The sequence below is a fragment of the Coregonus lavaretus genome (assembly GCF_964263955.1).
Source record: "Coregonus lavaretus genome assembly, contig: HAP1_SCAFFOLD_788, whole genome shotgun sequence".
Taxonomy (NCBI): domain Eukaryota; kingdom Metazoa; phylum Chordata; class Actinopteri; order Salmoniformes; family Salmonidae; genus Coregonus; species Coregonus lavaretus.
In genome coordinates this window covers 199,697-222,148 of record NW_028161303.1, presented here as the reverse complement: position 1 = coordinate 222,148, position 22,452 = coordinate 199,697, and the positions used below count along the sequence as shown (strand labels likewise).

At 42.9% G+C, this 22,452-nt stretch overlaps 1 protein-coding gene across 1 annotated transcript in view; it reads right to left on the bottom strand.

The window, feature by feature from the left end:
* LOC311120835 (unconventional myosin-X-like) overlaps positions 1-22,452 on the bottom strand; it is a gene marked incomplete at its 3' end in the record, with an annotated part of 70,364 nt that overhangs the window by 7,946 nt on the left and 39,966 nt on the right. The window contains exons 3-5 of the mRNA XM_084195399.1: positions 18,268-18,426; positions 3,515-3,702; positions 2,636-2,770 (exon numbers count right to left, since the gene is read on the bottom strand). Coding sequence (XP_084051525.1) covers positions 2,636-2,770; positions 3,515-3,702; positions 18,268-18,426 — 482 coding nt within the window. The remainder of the gene's footprint in view (positions 1-2,635; positions 2,771-3,514; positions 3,703-18,267; positions 18,427-22,452) is intronic.

Sequence of the window (22,452 nt, the reverse complement as noted above, 5' to 3'; positions counted from 1 at the left end):
TCCAGCTCCTTCAAGTTGGATGGGTTCCGCTGGTGTACAGCAATCTTTAAGTCAAACCACATATTCTCAATTGGATTGAGGTCTGGGCTTTGACTAGGCCATTCCTAGGCCATTCCATGTGGTCCTCTGTAGCTCAGCTGGTAGAGCACGGCGCTTGTAACGCCAAGGTAGTGGGTTCGATCCCCGGGACCACCCATACACAAAAATGTATGCACGCATGACTGTAAGTCGCTTTGGATAAAAGCGTCTGCTAAATGGCATATTATATTATTATTATTATTCCAAGACATTTAAACGTTTCCACTTAAACCACTTGAGTTTTGCTTTAGCAGTATGCTTAGGGTCATTGTCTTGCTGGAAGGTGAACCTCCACCCCAGTCTCAAATCTCTGGAAGACTGAAACATCATTCCTTAAATTCTGACCAGTTTCCCAGTCCCTGGCGATGAAAAACATCCCCACAGCATGATGCTGCCACCACCATGCTTCACTGTGGGGATGGTGTTCTCGGGGTGATGAGAGGTGTTGGGTTTGCGCCAGACATAGCGTTTTCCTTGATGGCCAAAAAGCTCAATTTTAGTCTCATCTGACTAGAGTACCTTCTTCCATATGTTTGGGGAGTCTCCCACATGCCTTTTGGTGAACACCAAACGTGTTTGCTTATTTTTTTCTTTAAGCAATGGCTTTATTCTGGCTACTCTTCCGTAAAGCCCAGCTCTGTGGAGTGTACGGCTTAAAGTGGTCCTATGGACAGATACTCCAATCTCCGCTGTGGAGCTTTGTAGCTCCTTCAGGGTTATCTTTGGTCTCTTTGTTGCCTCTCTGATTAATGCCCTCCTTGCCTGGTCTGTGAGTTTTGGTGGGCGGCCCTCTCTTGGCAGGTTTGTTGTGGTGCCATATTCTTTCCATTTTTTAAATAATGGATTTAAATGGTGCTCTGTGGGATGTTCAAAGTTTCTGATATTTTTTTTATAACCCAAGCCTGATCTGTACTTCTCCACAACTTTGTCCCTGACCTGTTTGGAGAGCTCCTTGGTCTTCATGGGAAATAAGTATTTGACCCCTCTGCAAAACATTACTTAGTACATGGTGGAAAAACCCTTGTTGGCAATCACAGAGGTCAGACGTTTCTTGTAGTTGGCCACCAGATTTGCACACATCTCAGGAGGGATTTTGTCCCAGTCCTCTTTGCAGATATTCTCCAAGTCATTAAGGTTTCGAGGCTGACGTTTGGCAACTCGAGCCTTCAGCTCCCTCCACAGATTTTCTATGGGATTAAGGTCTGGAGACTGGCTAGGCCACTCCAGGACCTTAATGTGCTTCTTCTTGAGCCACTCATTTGTTGCCTTGGCCATGTGTTTTGGGTCATTGTCATGCTGGAATACCCATCCACGACCCATCATGGACAGAAAGCGAGACAGACCATCATGGACAGAAAGAGAGACAGACCATCATGGACAGAAAGCGAGACAGACCATCATGGACAGAAAGCGAGACAGACCATCATGGACAGAAAGCGAGACAGACCATCATGGACAGAAAGCGAGACAGACCATCATGGACAGAAAGAGAGACAGACCATCATGGACAGAAAGAGAGACAGACCATCATGGACAGAAAGAGACAGACCATCATGGACCGACAGAGAGACAGACCATCATGGACAGAAAGAGAGACAGACCATCATGGACAGAAAGAGACAGACCATCATGGACAGAAAGAGAGACAGACCATCATGGACAGACAGACAGACAGTATAGACTGATAGACCATCATTGACCTGGGCTTGAACAATTGATCAATAAAAAAATAAATCAAATCAAATCACATTTTATTTGTCACTTGTGCCAAATACAACAGCTTACCATGAAATGCTTACTTACAAGCCCTTAACCAACTAAGCAGTTTTAAGAAAATAGAGTTAATAAAATAACACAATAAAATACCAATAATGAGGCTATATACAGGGGGTACCGGTACCGAGGCTATATACAGGGGGTACCGGTACCGAGGCTATATACAGGGGGTACCGGTAGAGGCTATATACAGGGGGTACCGGTAGAGGCTATATACAGGGGGTACCGGTACCGGGGCTATATACAGGGGGTACCGGTAGAGGCTATATACAGGGGGTACCGGTACCGAGGCTATATACAGGGGGTACCGGTAGAGGCTATATACAGGGGGTACCGGTAGAGGCTATATACAGGGGGTACCGGTACCGAGGCTATATACAGGGGGTACCGGTACCGAGGCTATATACAGGGGGTACCGGTACAGAGTCTATATACGGGGGTACAGGTACCGAGGCTATATACAGGGGGTACCGGTAGAGGCTATATACAGGGGGTACCGGTAGAGGCTATATACAGGGGGTACCGGTAGAGGCTATATACAGGGGGTACCGGTACCGAGGCTATATACAGGGGGTACCGGTAGAGGCTATATACAGGGGGTACCGGTAGAGGCTATATACAGGGGGTACCGGTACCGAGGCTATATACAGGGGGTACCGGTAGAGGCTATATACAGGGGGTACCGGTAGAGGCTATATACAGGGGGTACCGGTAGAGGCTATATACAGGGGGTACCGGTAGAGGCTATATACAGGGGGTACCGGTAGAGGCTATCAGTTACCTGCTCTGTACGATGGCCTGCTCCACGCGGGTGCTCCTCTCAGAGGGGGCTGTCCCGGCAGACTTCTGTGACATCACAGACAGGAACTGGAGCAGCAGCTTGGTACTCTCTGTCTTCCCTGCTCCTGATTCGCCGCTGGAGATAGACACACGCATGTCAGCTATCTATATACATGGAGATACACACACAGATATGTCAGCTGACTATATACATGGAGATAGACACACGCATGTCAGCTGACTATATACATGGAGATAGACACACGCATGTCAGCTGATTATATACATGGAGATACACACACGCATATCAGCTGACTATATACATGGAGATAGACACACGCATGTCAGCTATCTATATACATGGAGATAGACACACGCATGTCAGCTATCTATATACATGGAGATAGACACACGCATGTCAGCTATCTATATACATGGAGATAGACACACGCATGTCAGCTATCTATATACATGGAGATACACACACGCATGTCAGCTATCTATATACATGGAGATAGACACACGCATGTCAGCTATCTATATACATGGAGATAGACACACGCATGTCAGCTATCTATATACATGACATATGACTATATACATGACATATGACTATATACATGACATATGACTATATACATGACATATGACTATATACATGACATATGACTATATACATGACATATGACTATATACATGACATATGACTATATACATGACATATGACTATATACACTAAATGGGGTTCAGTACAAGTTCACCATGTATTAAACTACTTGTGTGTGTGTGTTTGTGTTTATGTGTGTGTTGGAGTCTCTAGTCTGTTGTGATTAGTTACTAGTTAATGCCATGTGGGTTCCCAAGCCCCTGGTGAACTGACCTGATGAGAACACACTGGCTGTCGTGCCTCTTCCAGAGGCAGCGGTAACACTCGTTGGCCACAGCGAAGATGTGGGGGGGCAGCTCTCCCAGGTGGTGTCTACTATACAGGCCTACTGCTTCTGGGTCATACAGACCTGGGATCTGCTTATAGGGGTTCACTGCTGCCAGGATAGACCCTATGTTGGTCTGGGGGGGAGGGGGCATGGGATGACATTTTTAGCTCAGTCTTCTTTACTGCGTAGATAATTTACTGAAACAGGGACAGAGAGATAGAGATGGATACCATCTGATCAGCTTAACAAAACAACAATCCACCCTGACAGGAAACAACCCTGGTCAAAAGTAGTTCAGCAAACTCTGCCTCAGCAATGAGAGATTAGTTCAGAGTCAAATTCCACTGTTCTATTCCCTGTATTAAATACCTCTGGTCAATACCGTAGCATTCTAAGATAAATTCCACTGTTCTATTCCCTGTATTAAATACCTCAGGTCAATACCGTAGCATTCTAAGATAAATTCCACTGTTCTATTCCCTGTATTAAATACCTCAGGTCAATCCCGTAGCATTCTAAGATAAATTCCACTGTTCTATTCCCTGTATTAAAATACCTCTGGTCAATACTGTAGCATTCTAAGATACAGTTCAATGGAATGTAAGACCCAGTGCCATTAATATACAACTAGTTGGTAAGGTTTGTACTTACAGTATTATTATTATAGGAATCAATCATGACTTGTTGTATAATTCAGTTTGAGTGGAAAGCAGCCTGGGTAAAGTGGGTTAGTGGGTCATTTTGTTTCCAATGACATCAGATTGTATGAAATAGAACCAGCCCACTAAAAGCCTAACCTGACAACTCAAACTTGAATTCTTCCACTGCACTATCTTCCCTACATACTTCCGTCTGAGACTGCCATCAGTGAAGTAGTTTGTGGTGACGTCAAAATGAGGGGTGTTGTACAAAACAAAGTCATCAGCGATTGGATCATCTCTAACCAATAATCAACGGTAATGACGATTTTTTCAAAACGCCGCTTTACGCTGTGTGTTCTGGCTCTGGTCCAACCCATCGGTTTCTGGGACCAATCAGAACGGTTAGAATGTGTTTGCGTTCTAGAAATCGTCGGGGAGGTACTCAGATCCAGACTCATTGTGGAGAAGAAATGAACGTCCGTGGGCGTGGCCTAGCGTTTGGCCAGAGCAAGGGGTCTGGATGATGAGATTAGGATGATCATTGTCCTGTTGGAAGATGTGTGGCTGTTCAACAATTATTTACATCTGCATTGCTGCGTTTTGGGGTTTTAGGCTGGGTTTCTGTATAAGCACTTTGTGACATCTGCTGATGTAAAAATAGCTTTATAAATATATTTGATTGATTGATAATTGTCCTGTGGGATGCTCTAGCCTAGTGAAAGATACATTGTAAAACAAAAAGATATTGGCTATTGAAATGATTTAATTGACCAGCTCAAATACAGAGCAGTTCACTCTGTCACTTTCTATCTCCAGGGGAGGTACTATGGTCCAGGGCCCGGTTCCCCAAAAGCATCCTAAGGTTAGGACAGCTAAGCGCGTCATTAGATTATTTTTTACCCTTCCACGTCACCTTATACATAGAAAATCTCCACTAAACATAGAATCAAACTGTTTATAGGTCTCTCTGTGACCGACAATAACTTTGGAACGAAGTCGACTACAAATATAAAGTTGCCAATGTCTTTGCATTTGATAAAAAATATGCTTCAAACAGAAACCAAGATGACTGCATTAAGAAATTAATCCAGTAGGCTATAGGCTATGTAGGCTAATATAAAGCATATTTAAATCATATTAAAATCTATTTAATGTTCAGTCAATTGAGTTCTATTTGTAGCCAACTCTGTCTGTAGTATTTGTTTTAATATACAGTATTTCATGATGTGTAACAATATTTCCACAATGATGTGCCAAATGAATCTGTGATTTAGTGCATCATTATAGGGTAAGCATTAGAATAAGCTGACTTAATATGCAGCCATTATAGGTTATAATATCTCTGTAGGAGCCGATTCGTCGTCAGTATTGTGGAATAATTATAATGTTAAGGTAAGATTTGAACGGACAAAGCTGATCTGAGAGCAGCGCTCCCTTTCTGTCCAACCTATCAGTATGGACACATGCCTCAACGAAGCACTTAGCCTCTGTTGTTTTGGAAATACAGTGGGGGGAAAAAGTATTTAGTCAGCCACCAATTGTGCAAGTTCTCCCACTTAAAAAGATGAGAGAGGCCTGTAATTTTCATCATAGGTACACGTCAACTATGACAGACAAAATGAGAAAAAAAATCCAGAAAATCACATTGTAGGATTTTTAATGAATTTATTTGCAAATTATGGTGGAAAATAAGTATTTGGTCAATAACAAAAGTTTCTCAATACTTTGTTATATACCCTTTGTTGGCACGGACCCCTCACCTGGAGTTCCAGGTCGCAGGCAGCCTCTGGAACTGCCGTTCTGCTGCCAACAAAGCTGACTTCATCCCAGCCTATGCCAACCTCCAGTCCCTCGACTTCCTGGCGCTGACGGAAACATGGATCACCACTGAAAACACGGCTACTCCTACTGCTCTCTCCTCGTCTGACCATGTGTTCTCGCATACCCCGAGAGCATCTGGTCAGAGGGGTGGTGGTACAGGAATCCTCATCTCTCCCAAGTGGACATTCTCAATTTTTCCCCTAACCCATCTGTCTATCTCCTCATTTGAATTCCATGCTGTCACAGTCACTAGCCCATTTAAGCTTAATATCCTTGTCATCTATCGCCCTCCAGGTTCCCTTGGAGAGTTCATCAACGAGCTTGACGCCTTGATAAGTTCCTTTCCTGAGGATGGCTCACCCCTCACAGTTTTGGGGGATTTCAACCTCCCTATGTCCACGTTTGACTCATTTCTCTCTGCCTCCTTCTTTCCACTCCTCTCCTCTTTTGACCTCACCCTCTCACCGTCCCCCCCTACTCACAAGGCAGGCAATACGCTTGACCTCATCTTCACTAGATGCTGCTCCTCTACTAATCTCACTGCAACTCCCCTCCAAGTCTCCGACCACTACTTTGTTTCCTTTTCTCTCTCGCTCTCCTCCCACACTACTCACTCTGCCCCTACACAGATGGTAATGCGCCGCCGCAACCTTCGCTCTCTCTCTCCCACTACTCTCTCCTCTTCCATCCTATCATCTCTTCCCTCTGCTCAATCCTTCTCCCTCCAATCTCCTGATTCTGCCTCCTCAACCCTCCTCTCCTCCCTTTCTGCATCCTTTGACTCTCTGTGTCCCCTATCCTCCCAGCCGGCTCGGTCCTCCCCTCCAGCTCCGTGGCTTGATGACTCACTGCGAGCTCACAGAACAGAGCTCCGGGCAGCGGAGCGGAAATGGAAGAAAACTAAACTCCCTACCGACCTGGCATCTTTTCACTCCCTCCTCTCTACATCTTCTTCATCTGTTTCTGCTGCTAAGGCCACCTTCTACCACTCTAAATTCCAAGCATCTGCCTCTAACCCTAGGAAGCTCTTTGCCACATTTTCCTCCCTCCTGAATCCTCCTCCCCCCCCCCCCCCTCCTCTCTCTCTGTGGATGACTTCGTCAACCACTTTGAAAAGAAGGTTGACGACATCCGATCCTCGTTTGTTAAGTCTAATAACACTGCTGGTCCTGCTCACACTGCCCTACCCTATGCTTTGACTTCTTTCTCCCCTCTCTCTCCAGATAAAATCCTGTGACTTGTGACTGCAGGCCGCCCAACAACCTGCCCGCTTGACCCCATCCCCTCCTCCCTTCTCCAGACCATCTCCGGTGACCTTCTCCCCTACCTCACCTCGCTGATCAACTCATCCTTGACCGCTGGCCATGTCCCTTCCGTCTTCAAGAGAGCGAGAGTTGCTCCCCTTCTCAAAAAACCAACACTCGACCCCACTGATGTCAACAACTACAGACCAGTATCCCTTCTTTCTTTTCTTTCCAAAACTATTGAGCGTGCCGTCTTTAGCCAACTCTCTTGCTATCTCTCTCAGAATGACCTTCTTGATCCAAACCAATCAGGTTTCAGGACTGGTCATTCAACTGAGACTGCTCTTCTCTGTGTCACGGAGACTCTCCGCACTGCTAAAGCTAACTCTCTCTCCTCTGCTCTTGTCCTTCTAGACCTGTCTGCTGCCTTTGATACTGTGAACCATCAGATCCTCCTCTCCACCCTCTCCGAGATGGGCATCTCCGGCGCGGCTCACTCCTGGATTGCGTCCTACCTGACCGGTCGCTCCTACCAAGTGGCGTGGCGGGAAGCTGTCTCCGCACCACGTGCTCTCACCACTGGTGTCCCCCAGGGATCGGTTCTGGGCCCTCTCCTTTTCTCCCTATACACCAAGTCACTTGGCTCTGTCATATCCTCACATGGTCTCTCCTATCATTGCTACGCTGACGATACACAACTAATCTTCTCCTTTCCCCCTTCTGATAACCAGGTGGCGAATCGCATCTCTGCATGTCTGGCAGACATATCAGTATGGATGACGGATCACCACCTCAAGCTGAACCCTGGCAAGACGGAGCTGCTCTTCCTCCCGGGGAAGGACTGCCCGTTCCATGATCTCGCCATCACGGTTGACAACTCCGCTGTGTCCTCCTCCCAGAGTGCGAAGAGCCTAGGCGTGACCCTGGACAACACCCTGTCGTTCTCCGCCAACATCAAGGCGGTGACCCGCTCCTGCAGGTTCATGCTCTACAACATTCGGAGAGTGCGACCCTGCCTTACACAGGAAGCGGCGCAGGTCCTGGTCCAGGCACTTGTCATCTCCCGTCTGGACTACTGCAACTCGCTGTTGGCTGGGCTCCCTGCCTGTGCCATTAAACCCCTACAACTCATCCAGAATGCCGCAGCCCGTCTGGTGTTCAACCTTCCCAAGTTCTCTCACGTCACCCCCCTCCTCCGCACACTCCACTGGCTTCCAGTTGAAGCTCGCATCCGCTACAAGACCATGGTGCTTGCCTATGGAGCAGTGAGGGGAACGGCACCTCTGTACCTTCAGGCTCTGATCAGTCCCTACACCCAAACGAGGACATTGCGTTCATCCACCTCTGGCCTGCTGGCTCCCCTTCCTCTGCGGAAGCATAGCTCCCGCTCAGCCCAGTCAAAACTGTTCGCTGCTCTGGCACCCCAATGGTGGAACAAGCTCCCTCACGACGCCAGGACAGCGGAGTCACTCACCACCTTCCGGAGACATTTGAAACCCCACCTCTTTAAGGAATACCTGGGATAGGATAAAGTATTCCTTCTAACCCCCCCCCCCCCCCCCCAAATTGTAAAGTGGTTATCCCACTGGCTATAGGGTGAACGCACCAATTTGTGAGTCGCTCTGGCTAAGAGCGTCTGCTAAATGACGTTAATGTGCCCTTGAGCAAGGCACTTAACCCTAATTGCTCCTGTAAGTCGCTCTGGTTAAGAGCGTCTGCTAAATGACTAAAATGTAAATGTAATGTAAATGTCAAACGTTTCTGTAAGTCTTCACAAGGTTTTCACACACTGTTGCTGGTATTTTGGCCCATTCCTCCATGCAGATCTCCTCTAGAGCAGTGATGTTTTGGGGCTGTCGCTGGGCAACACGGACTTTCAACTCCCTCCAAAGATTTTCTATGGGGTTGAGATCTGGAGACTGGCTAGGCCACTCCAGGACCTTGAAATGCTTCTTACGAAGCCACTCCTTCGTTGCCCGGGCGGTGTGTTTGGGATCATTGTCATGCTGAAAGACCCAGCCACGTTTCATCTTCAATGCCCTTGCTGATGGAAGGAGGTTTTCACTCAAAATCTCACGATACATGGCCCCATTCATTCTTTCCTTTACACGGATCAGTCGTCCTGGTCCCTTTGCAGAAAAACAGCCCCAAAGCATGATTTTTCCACCCCCATGCTTCACAGTAGGTATGGTGTTCTTTGGATGCAACTCAGCATTCTTTGTCCTCCAAACACGACGAGTTGAGTTTTTACCAAAAAGTTCTATTTTGGTTTCATCTGACCATATGACATTCTCCCAATCCTCTTCTGGATCATCCAAATGCACTCTAGCAAACTTCAGACGGGCCTGGACATGTACTGGCTTAAGCAGGGGGACTCATCTGGCACTGCAGGATTTGAGTCCCTGGCGGCGTAGTGTGTTACTGATGGTAGGCTTTGTTACTTTGGTCCCAGCTCTCTGCAGGTCATTCACTAGGTCCCCCCGTGTGGTTCTGGGATTTTTGCTCACCGTTCTTGTGATCATTTTGACCCCACGGGGTGAGATCTTGCGTGGAGCCCCAGATCGAGGGAGATTATCAGTGGTCTTGTATGTCTTCCATTTCCTAATAATTGCTCCCACAGTTGATTTCTTCAAACCAAGCTGCTTACCTATTGCAGATTCAGTCTTCCCAGCCTGGTGCAGGTCTACAATTTTGTTTCTGGTGTCCTTTGACAGCTCTTTGGTCTTGGCCATAGTGGAGTTTGGAGTGTGACTGTTTGAGGTTGAGGACAGGTGTCTTTTATACTGATAACAAGTTCAAACAGGTGCCATTAATACAGGTAACGAGTGGAGGACAGAGGAGCCTCTTAAAGAAGAAGTTATAGGCCTGTGAGAGCCAGAAATCATGCTTGTTTGTAGGTGACCAAATACTTATTCTCCACCTTAATTTGCAAATACATTCATTAAAAATCCTACAATGTGATTTTCTGGATTTATTTTTCTCAATTTGTCTGTCATAGTTGACGTGTACCTATGATGAAAAGTACAGGCCTCTCTCATCTTTTTAAGTGGGAGAACTTGCACAATTGGTGGCTGACTAAATACTTTTTTTCCCCACTGTACATCTTTGGCCGTCATAATGCATCGTTAAAACACCTGTAAGCCTAAGTTCCATCGCTATCAGGAAACAGGGCCCTGATCTGTTTGGCAGACAAGATTGTAAACATTGTCTTACATAGATGATATCTGTCTGGTAAGGTTAGTCTATAACAGAGTCTTATATAGATGATATCTGTCTGGTAGGGTTAGTCTATAACAGTGTCTTATATAGATGATATCTGTCTGGTAGGGTTAGTCTATAACAGTGTCTTATATAGATGATATCTGCCTGGTAGGGTTAGTCTATAACAGTGTCTTATATAGATGATATCTGTCTGGTAGGGTTAGTCTATAACAGTGTCTTATATAGATGATATCTGTCTGGTAGGGTTAGTCTATAACAGTGTCTTATATAGATGATATCTGTCTGGTAGGGTTAGTCTATAACAGTGTCTTATATAGATGATATCTGTCTGGTAGGGTTAGTCTATAACAGTGTCTTATATAGATGATATCTGTCTGGTAGGGTTAGTCTAGTCTATAACAGTGTCTTATATAGATGATATCTGTCTGGTAGGGTTAGTCTATAACAGAGTCTTATATAGATGATATCTGTCTGGTAGGGTTAGTCTATAACAGTGTCTTATATAGATGATATCTGTCTGGTAGGGTTAGTCTATAACAGTGTCTTATATAGATGATATCTGTCTGGTAGGGTTAGTCTATAACAGTGTCTTATATAGATGATATCTGTCTGGTAGGGTTAGTCTATAACAGTGTCTTATATAGATGATATCTGTCTGGTAGGGTTAGTCTATAACAGTGTCTTATATAGATGATATCTGTCTGGTAAGGTTAGTCTATAACAGTGTCTTATATAGATGATATCTGTCTGGTAAGGTTAGTCTATAACAGAGTCTTATATAGATGATATCTGTCTGGTAGGGTTAGTCTATAACAGTGTCTTATATAGATGATATCTGTCTGGTAGGGTTAGTCTATAACAGAGTCTTATATAGATGATATATGTCTGGTAGGGTTAGTCTATAACAGTGTCTTACATAGATGATATCTGTCTGGTAGGGTTAGTCTATAACAGTGTCTTATATAGATGATATCTGTCTGGTAAGGTTAGTCTATAACAGTGTCTTATATAGATGATATCTGTCTGGTAGGGTTAGTCTAGTCTATAACAGAGTCTTATATAGATGATATCTGTCTGGTAGGGTTAGTCTATAACAGTGTCTTATATAGATGATATCTGTCTGGTAGGGTTAGTCTAGTCTATAACAGTGTCTTATATAGATGATATCTGTCTGGTAGGGTTAGTCTATAACAGTGTCTTACATAGATGATATCTGTCTGGTAGGGTTAGTCTATAACAGTGTCTTATATAGATGATATCTGTCTGGTAGGGTTAGTCTATAACAGTGTCTTATATAGATGATATCTGTCTGGTAGGGTTAGTCTATAACAGAGTCTTATATAGATGATATCTGTCTGGTAGGGTTAGTCTATAACAGTGTCTTATATAGATGATATCTGTCTGGTAGGGTTAGTCTATAACAGTGTCTTATATAGATGATATCTGTCTGGTAGGGTTAGTCTAGTCTATAACAGTCTCTTATATAGATGATATCTGTCTGGTAGGGTTAGTCTATAACAGTGTCTTATATAGATGATATCTGTCTGGTAGGGTTAGTCTATAACAGTGTCTTATATAGATGATATCTGTCTGGTAGGGTTAGTCTAGTCTATAACAGTGTCTTATATAGATGATATCTGCCTGGTAGGGTTAGTCTATAACAGTGTCTTATATAGATGATATCTGTCTGGTAGGGTTAGTCTATAACAGTGTCTTATATAGATGATATCTGTCTGGTAGGGTTAGTCTATAACAGAGTCTTATATAGATGATATCTGTCTGGTAGGGTTAGTCTATAACAGTGTCTTATATAGATGATATCTGCCTGGTAGGGTTAGTCTATAACAGAGTCTTATATAGATGATATCTGCCTGGTAGGGTTAGTCTATAACAGAGTCTTATATAGATGATATCTGTCTGGTAGGGTTAGTCTATAACAGTGTCTTATATAGATGATATCTGTCTGGTAGGGTTAGTCTATAACAGTGTCTTATATAGATGATATCTGTCTGGTAGGGTTAGTCTAGTCTATAACAGTGTCTTATATAGATGATATCTGTCTGGTAGGGTTAGTCTATAACAGTGTCTTATATAGATGATATCTGTCTGGTAGGGTTAGTCTATAACAGTGTCTTATATAGATGATATCTGTCTGGTAGGGTTAGTCTATAACAGAGTCTTATATAGATGATATCTGTCTGGTAGGGTTAGTCTATAACAGTGTCTTATATAGATGATATCTGTCTGGTAGGGTTAGTCTATAACAGTGTCTTATATAGATGATATCTGTCTGGTAGGGTTAGTCTATAACAGTGTCTTACATAGATGATATCTGTCTGGTAGGGTTAGTCTATAACAGTGTCTTATATAGATGATATCTGCCTGGTAGGGTTAGTCTATAACAGTGTCTTATATAGATGATATCTGTCTGGTAGGGTTAGTCTATAACAGTGTCTTATATAGATGATATCTGCCTGGTAGGGTTAGTCTATAACAGTGTCTTATATAGATGATATCTGTCTGGTAGGGTTAGTCTATAACAGTGTCTTATATAGATGATATCTGTCTGGTAGGGTTAGTCTATAACAGTGTCTTATATAGATGATATCTGTCTGGTAGGGTTAGTCTAGTCTATAACAGTGTCTTATATAGATGATATCTGTCTGGTAGGGTTAGTCTATAACAGTGTCTTATATAGATGATATCTGTCTGGTAGGGTTAGTCTAGTCTATAACAGTGTCTTATATAGATGATATCTGTCTGGTAGGGTTAGTCTATAACAGTGTCTTATATAGATGATATCTGTCTGGTAGGTTAGTCTATAACAGTGTCTTATATAGATGATATCTGTCTGGTAGGGTTAGTCTATAACAGAGTCTTATATAGATGATATCTGTCTGGTAGGGTTAGTCTATAACAGTGTCTTATATAGATGATATCTGTCTGGTAGGGTTAGTCTATAACAGTGTCTTATATAGATGATATCTGTCTGGTAGGGTTAGTCTATAACAGTGTCTTATATAGATGATATCTGTCTGGTAGGGTTAGTCTATAACAGTGTCTTATATAGATGATATCTGTCTGGTAGGGTTAGTCTATAACAGTGTCTTATATAGATGATATCTGCCTGGTAGGGTTAGTCTATAACAGTGTCTTACATAGATGATATCTGTCTGGTAGGGTTAGTCTATAACAGTGTCTTATATAGATGATATCTGTCTGGTAGGGTTAGTCTATAACAGTGTCTTATATAGATGATATCTGTCTGGTAGGGTTAGTCTATAACAGTGTCTTACATAGATGATATCTGCCTGGTAGGGTTAGTCTATAACAGTGTCTTATATAGATGATATCTGTCTGGTAGGGTTAGTCTATAACAGTGTATTATATAGATGATATCTGTCTGGTAGGGTTAGTCTATAACAGTGTCTTATATAGATGATATCTGTCTGGTAGGGTTAGTCTATAACAGTGTCTTATATAGATGATATCTGTCTGGTAAGGTTAGTCTATAACAGTGTCTTATATAGATGATATCTGTCTGGTAGGGTTAGTCTAGTCTATAACAGAGTCTTATATAGATGATATCTGTCTGGTAGGGTTAGTCTATAACAGTGTCTTATATAGATGATATCTGTCTGGTAGGGTTAGTCTAGTCTATAACAGTGTCTTATATAGATGATATCTGTCTGGTAGGGTTAGTCTATAACAGTGTCTTACATAGATGATATCTGTCTGGTAGGGTTAGTCTATAACAGTGTCTTATATAGATGATATCTGTCTGGTAGGGTTAGTCTATAACAGTGTCTTATATAGATGATATCTGTCTGGTAGGGTTAGTCTATAACAGAGTCTTATATAGATGATATCTGTCTGGTAGGGTTAGTCTATAACAGTGTCTTATATAGATGATATCTGTCTGGTAGGGTTAGTCTATAACAGTGTCTTATATAGATGATATCTGTCTGGTAGGGTTAGTCTAGTCTATAACAGTCTCTTATATAGATGATATCTGTCTGGTAGGGTTAGTCTATAACAGTGTCTTATATAGATGATATCTGTCTGGTAGGGTTAGTCTATAACAGTGTCTTATATAGATGATATCTGTCTGGTAGGGTTAGTCTAGTCTATAACAGTGTCTTATATAGATGATATCTGCCTGGTAGGGTTAGTCTATAACAGTGTCTTATATAGATGATATCTGTCTGGTAGGGTTAGTCTATAACAGTGTCTTATATAGATGATATCTGTCTGGTAGGGTTAGTCTATAACAGTGTCTTATATAGATGATATCTGCCTGGTAGGGTTAGTCTATAACAGAGTCTTATATAGATGATATCTGCCTGGTAGGGTTAGTCTATAACAGAGTCTTATATAGATGATATCTGTCTGGTAGGGTTAGTCTATAACAGTGTCTTATATAGATGATATCTGTCTGGTAGGGTTAGTCTATAACAGTGTCTTATATAGATGATATCTGTCTGGTAGGGTTAGTCTAGTCTATAACAGTGTCTTATATAGATGATATCTGTCTGGTAGGGTTAGTCTATAACAGTGTCTTATATAGATGATATCTGTCTGGTAGGGTTAGTCTATAACAGTGTCTTATATAGATGATATCTGTCTGGTAGGGTTAGTCTATAACAGAGTCTTATATAGATGATATCTGTCTGGTAGGGTTAGTCTATAACAGTGTCTTATATAGATGATATCTGTCTGGTAGGGTTAGTCTATAACAGTGTCTTATATAGATGATATCTGTCTGGTAGGGTTAGTCTATAACAGTGTCTTACATAGATGATATCTGTCTGGTAGGGTTAGTCTATAACAGTGTCTTATATAGATGATATCTGCCTGGTAGGGTTAGTCTATAACAGTGTCTTATATAGATGATATCTGTCTGGTAGGGTTAGTCTATAACAGTGTCTTATATAGATGATATCTGCCTGGTAGGGTTAGTCTATAACAGTGTCTTATATAGATGATATCTGTCTGGTAGGGTTAGTCTATAACAGTGTCTTATATAGATGATATCTGTCTGGTAGGGTTAGTCTATAACAGTGTCTTATATAGATGATATCTGTCTGGTAGGGTTAGTCTAGTCTATAACAGTGTCTTATATAGATGATATCTGTCTGGTAGGGTTAGTCTATAACAGTGTCTTATATAGATGATATCTGTCTGGTAGGGTTAGTCTAGTCTATAACAGTGTCTTATATAGATGATATCTGTCTGGTAGGGTTAGTCTATAACAGTGTCTTATATAGATGATATCTGTCTGGTAGGTTAGTCTATAACAGTGTCTTATATAGATGATATCTGTCTGGTAGGGTTAGTCTATAACAGAGTCTTATATAGATGATATCTGTCTGGTAGGGTTAGTCTATAACAGTGTCTTATATAGATGATATCTGTCTGGTAGGGTTAGTCTATAACAGTGTCTTATATAGATGATATCTGTCTGGTAGGGTTAGTCTATAACAGTGTCTTATATAGATGATATCTGTCTGGTAGGGTTAGTCTATAACAGTGTCTTATATAGATGATATCTGTCTGGTAGGGTTAGTCTATAACAGTGTCTTATATAGATGATATCTGCCTGGTAGGGTTAGTCTATAACAGTGTCTTACATAGATGATATCTGTCTGGTAGGGTTAGTCTATAACAGTGTCTTATATAGATGATATCTGTCTGGTAGGGTTAGTCTATAACAGTGTCTTATATAGATGATATCTGTCTGGTAGGGTTAGTCTATAACAGTGTCTTACATAGATGATATATGCCTGGTAGGGTTAGTCTATAACAGTGTCTTATATAGATGATATCTGTCTGGTAGGGTTAGTCTATAACAGTGTATTATATAGATGATATCTGTCTGGTAGGGTTAGTCTATAACAGTGTCTTATATAGATGATATCTGTCTGGTAGGGTTAGTCTATAACAGTGTCTTATATAGATGATATCTGTCTGGTAGGGTTAGTCTATAACAGTGTCTTATATAGATGATATCTGCCTGGTAGGGTTAGTCTATAACAGTGTCTTATATAGATGATATCTGTCTGGTAGGGTTAGTCTATAACAGTGTCTTATATAGATGATATCTGTCTGGTAGGGTTAGTCTATAACAGTGTCTTATATAGATGATATCTGTCTGGTAGGGTTAGTCTAGTCTATAACAGAGTCTTATATAGATGATATCTGTCTGGTAGGGTTAGTCTAGTCTATAACAGTGTCTTATATAGATGATATCTGTCTGGTAGGGTTAGTCTATAACAGAGTCTTATATAGATGATATCTGTCTGGTAGGGTAGTCTATAACAGTGTCTTATATAGATGATATCTGTCTGGTAGGGTTAGTCTATAACAGTGTCTTATATAGATGATATCTGTCTGGTAGGGTTAGTCTATAACAGTGTCTTATATAGATGATATCTGTCTGGTAGGGTTAGTCTATAACAGAGTCTTATATAGATGATATCTGTCTGGTAGGGTTAGTCTATAACAGTGTCTTATATAGATGATATCTGTCTGGTAGGGTTAGTCTATAACAGTGTCTTATATAGATGATATCTGTCTGGTAGGGTTAGTCTATAACAGTGTCTTATATAGATGATATCTGTCTGGTAGGGTTAGTCTATAACAGTGTCTTATATAGATGATATCTGTCTGGTAGGGTTAGTCTATAACAGTGTCTTATATAGATGATATCTGTCTGGTAGGGTTAGTCTATAACAGTGTCTTATATAGATGATATCTGTCTGGTAGGGTTAGTCTATAACAGTGTCTTATATAGATGATATCTGTCTGGTAGGGTTAGTCTATAACAGTGTCTTATATAGATGATATCTGTCTGGTAGGGTTAGTCTATAACAGTGTCTTATATAGATGATATCTGTCTGGTAGGGTTAGTCTATAACAGTGTCTTATATAGATGATATCTGTCTGGTAGGGTTAGTCTATAACAGTGTCTTATATAGATGATATCTGTCTGGTAGGGTTAGTCTATAACAGAGTCTTATATAGATGATATCTGTCTGGTAGGGTTAGTCTAGTCTATAACAGTGTCTTATATAGATGATATCTGTCTGGTAGGGTTAGTCTATAACAGTGTCTTATATAGATGATATCTGTCTGGTAGGGTTAGTCTATAACAGTGTCTTATATAGATGATATCTGTCTGGTAGGGTTAGTCTATAACAGTGTCTTATATAGATGATATCTGTCTGGTAGGGTTAGTCTATAACAGTGTCTTATATAGATGATATCTGTCTGGTAGGGTTAGTCTATAACAGTGTCTTATATAGATGATATCTGTCTGGTAGGGTTAGTCTATAACAGAGTCTTATATAGATGATATCTGTCTGGTAGGGTTAGTCTATAACAGTGTCTTATATAGATGATATCTGTCTGGTAGGGTTAGTCTATAACAGTGTCTTATATAGATGATATCTGTCTGGTAGGGTTAGTCTAGTCTATAACAGTGTCTTATATAGATGATATCTGCCTGGTAGGGTTAGTCTATAACAGTGTCTTATATAGATGATATCTGTCTGGTAGGGTTAGTCTATAACAGTGTCTTATATAGATGATATCTGTCTGGTAGGGTTAGTCTAGTCTATAACAGTGTCTTATATAGATGATATCTGCCTGGTAGGGTTAGTCTATAACAGTGTCTTATATAGATGATATCTGTCTGGTAGGGTTAGTCTATAACAGTGTCTTATATAGATGATATCTGTCTGGTAGGGTTAGTCTATAACAGTGTCTTACATAGATGCAGTCCTTCTGGTAGCGGAGGTAGAGGTTGTACATAATGGCAGCTTCGTGTAGCTCTGCCAGAGTAGACATGTCCTCTACTCCATTAATACTGGTGGGGTGCATCGGAAACACCTTGTCTCTGCTGAGCTCCGCCCGCTGCAGGTACATCACCTGAAACACAGAGACACAACAGGTAGTTAGCTTTACTGCTGCAGGTAAATCACCTGAGACACAGAGACACAACAGGTAGTTAGCTTTACTGCTGCAGGTAAATCACCTGAGACACAGAGACACAACAGGTAGTTAGCTTTACTGCTGCAGGTAAATCACCTGAGACACAGAGACACAACAGGTAGTTAGCTTTACTGCTGCAGGTAAATCACCTGAGACACAGAGACACAACAGGTAGTTAGCTTTACTGCTGCAGGTAAATCACCTGAGACACAGAGACACAACAGGTAGTTAGCTTTACTGCTGCAGGTAAATCACCTGAAACACAGAGACACAACAGGTAGTTAGCTTTACTGCTGCAGGTAAATCACCTGAGACACAGAGACACAACAGGTAGTTAGCTTTACTGCTGCAGGTAAATCACCTGAGACACAGAGACACAACAGGTAGTTAGCTTTACTGCTGCAGGTAAATCACCTGAGACACAGAGACACAACAGGTAGTTAGCTTTACTGCTGCAGGTAAATCACCTGAGACACAGAGACACAACAGGTAGTTAGCTTTACTGCTGCAGGTAAATCACCTGAGACACAGAGACACAACAGGTAGTTAGCTTTACTGCTGCAGGTAAATCACCTGAGACACAGAGACACAACAGGTAGTTAGCTTTACTGCTGCAGGTAAATCACCTGAGACACAGAGACACAACAGGTAGTTAGCTTTACTGCTGCAGGTAAATCACCTGAGACACAGAGACACAACAGGTAGTTAGCTTTACTGCTGCAGGTAAATCACCTGAGACACAGAGACACAACAGGTAGTTAGCTTTACTGCTGCAGGTAAATCACCTGAGACACAGAGACACAACAGGTAGTTAGCTTTACTGCTGCAGGTAAATCACCTGAGACACAGAGACACAACAGGTAGTTAGCTTTACTGCTGCAGGTAAATCACCTGAAACACAGAGACTACAGGACATTGACCTCACAGCAGGCGTAGCAGGACTACAGGACACCTCACAGCAGGAGTAGCAGGACTACAGGACACCTCACAGCAGGAGTAGCAGGACTACAGGACACCTCACAGCAGGAGTAGCAGGACTACAGGACACCTCACAGCAGGAGTAGCAGGACTACAGGACACCTCACAGCAGGAGTAGCAGGACTACAGGACACCTCACAGCAGGAGTAGCAGGACTACAGGACACCTCACAGCAGGAGTAGCAGGACTACAGGACACCTCACAGCAGGAGTAGCAGTAAGAGATAGTCTTCTACCATTTCCACTCTAATCGTGCCGACGCTGTGCGTCAAGGGGGGGGTACTCTCACGACTTCCGCCAAAGCTGCCTCCTCTCCTTGTTTGGGCAGGCTTCGGCGTTCGTCATCACTGGCCTTCTAGCTACTGCTCCTCTTTTCATCATTCTATTTGTTTTGTCTTGTTTTCACACACACCTGGTTCATATCCTCTCATCAGTCCCTGTCTAAGTGTTCCCTCTGCCCCCATGTCTTTGTGTGTTATTGTTTCCATGTGGAGGGGTCGCTAGCTCGGTGGAGCATATTGTACGTTATCGCCGGGATGTTCACCCGTGTGTTTTGTTTTTCCCAGTGCGCCGTTAAGTCGCACTGTAGTTGTTTTACACATTGCTACGAACTGCTCTATCGGCCGAATAAACCATTATTCTGTGATTTACACCGCCTGACTCCGTCCAAATCACCTGCTACACTATGGTGAAGGAGAGGCTTGTAGAATCAAATGACAGCTCCAATGAGCCCCCTATGCTGAAGGAGAGGCTTGTAGAATCAAATGACAGCTCCAATGAGCCCCCTATGCTGAAGGAGAGGCTTGTAGAATCAAATGACAGCTCCAATGAGCCCCCTATGCTGAAGGAGAGGCTTGTAGAATCAAATGACAGCTCCAATGAGCCCCCTATGCTGAAGGAGAGGCTTGTAGAATCAAATGACAGCTCCAATGAGCCCCCTATGCTGAAGGAGAGGCTTGTAGAATCAAATGACAGCTTCAATAAGCCCCCTATGCTGAAGGACATTTGAACGAGGGGCGTGTAGAATCAAATGACAGCTTCAATAAGCCCCCTATGGTGAAGGACATTTGGACGAGAGGCTTGTAGAATCATGACTCTTTCGAGTTTTCAGTTCATCGTTCGCCGGTACGGGGTCCTGCGTGCTCTGTGCATTACTGACTCAAATTAACGAAATTAGTCGAAAGATTTGTTTGTCTCACTGAACGAGTCGAAAAGTTCAGTCAGTAAAAAGAGCCGAACTTCCCATCACTACTATAGACTAATAATAGTAGTCAGCAGCTGTTAAGAAAAGGAAACCTCAGATATTCCAGTCCACCGGGCTGGGAATGGGACTCTCCTATATATATACATACACAAAGGAACACACAGGAACACACAGAGGAACACACACAAAGGAACACACAGAGAAATATAGGATATATCAGCAGTCTCTCTGGACATGGGAAAACAACGGTCTCTGTCATGAGAGATATATACAGAGCAGAGACTAAAACATATTTCTCCACAGGGCGTTCTCTTGGACTCCTCAGATTTAGCAGCTCCTGTGCCCTCAGGGCAGACAGAGAAGGCTTTACATCTCACTGCACACTGAAATCTCTTCTGTCTCTACAGTCACCCATACAGTATAGCTTTGCTTCAACACTGTAGAATAATGTCAAATCCTAACCCTAACCCTGTATAAAATCATCATCATGTCTTCAGTGAGAACGGCTGCGTGTATTCCCAGCCTGGTGGAGAGATGCTGTAAAGATGATAGACTCCAGCCATGCTGAGAGTTAAGCTGTGACCTCGTGAAGAAACTCAGTAGACTCCAGCCATGCTGAGAGTTAAGCTGTGACCTCGTGAAGAAACTCAGTAGACTCCAGCCATGCTGAGAGTTAAGCTGTGACCTCGTGAAGAAACTCAGTAGACTCCAGCCATGCTGAGAGTTAAGCTGTGACCTCGTGAAGAAACTCAGTAGACTCCAGCCATGCTGAGAGTTAAGCTGTGACCTCGTGAAGAAACTCAGTAGACTCCAGCCTTGCTGAGAGTTAAGCTGGGACCTCGTGAAGAAACTCAGTAGACTCCAGCCATGCTGAGAGTTAAGCTGTGACCTCGTGAAGAAACTCAGTAGACTCCAGCCATGCTGAGAGTTAAGCTGTGACCTCGTGAAGAAACTCAGTACATCAGCAGAGCTAGCTGCCACTTGAACACATGTTGTCCACGTTTAGATCCACCCTCACAGCAGCACAGCAGAGGCCTCCAGAAATAGCATGAAGCCTGGGGTACGGGTGAGGAGGACAGCTGGGTGACAGAGCCTAGGAATGGGGACAGGGCAGGGGTCTTTTGGGCTCTGGGGGTAACCAAGGGCCTTTGGATTAGAACTGTCTAGGAACATGGAGCGACATACAGGACAGCCAGTACCTGATGCAACATCAGTCTAAGAACAGACCAGACCAGACCAAACCAGACCAGACCAGACCAAACCAAACCAGACCAAACCAGACCAGACCAGACCAGACCAAACCAGACCAGACCAGATCTGAACAGACCAGAACAGACCAGACCAAACCACACCAAACCAGACCAAACCAGCCCAAACCAGATCTGAACAGACCGAACCAGACCAGACCAAACCAGACCGAACCAGACCAGACCAGATCTGAACAGACCGAACCAGACCAGACCAAACCAGACCAGACCAGACCAGATCTGAACAGACCGAACCAGACCAGACCAGACCAAACCAAACTAGACCTGAACAGACCGAACCAGACCAGACCAAACCAGACCAGACCTGAACAGACCGAACCAGAACAAACCAAACCAGACCAATGTCTAAAGCTATACATACAGTAAAGGAAAATTCTTCAACACAGCAGCTGAACCGGAAGACTCTTTCCCACACAGCGGACATTTAGACATTCACATCTAAGGAGGCTATTTTCAATGTCCCATCTTCCTCTCTCTCTTTTCGCTCTCGTTCTCTCTCTCCCTTCCTCTCTCT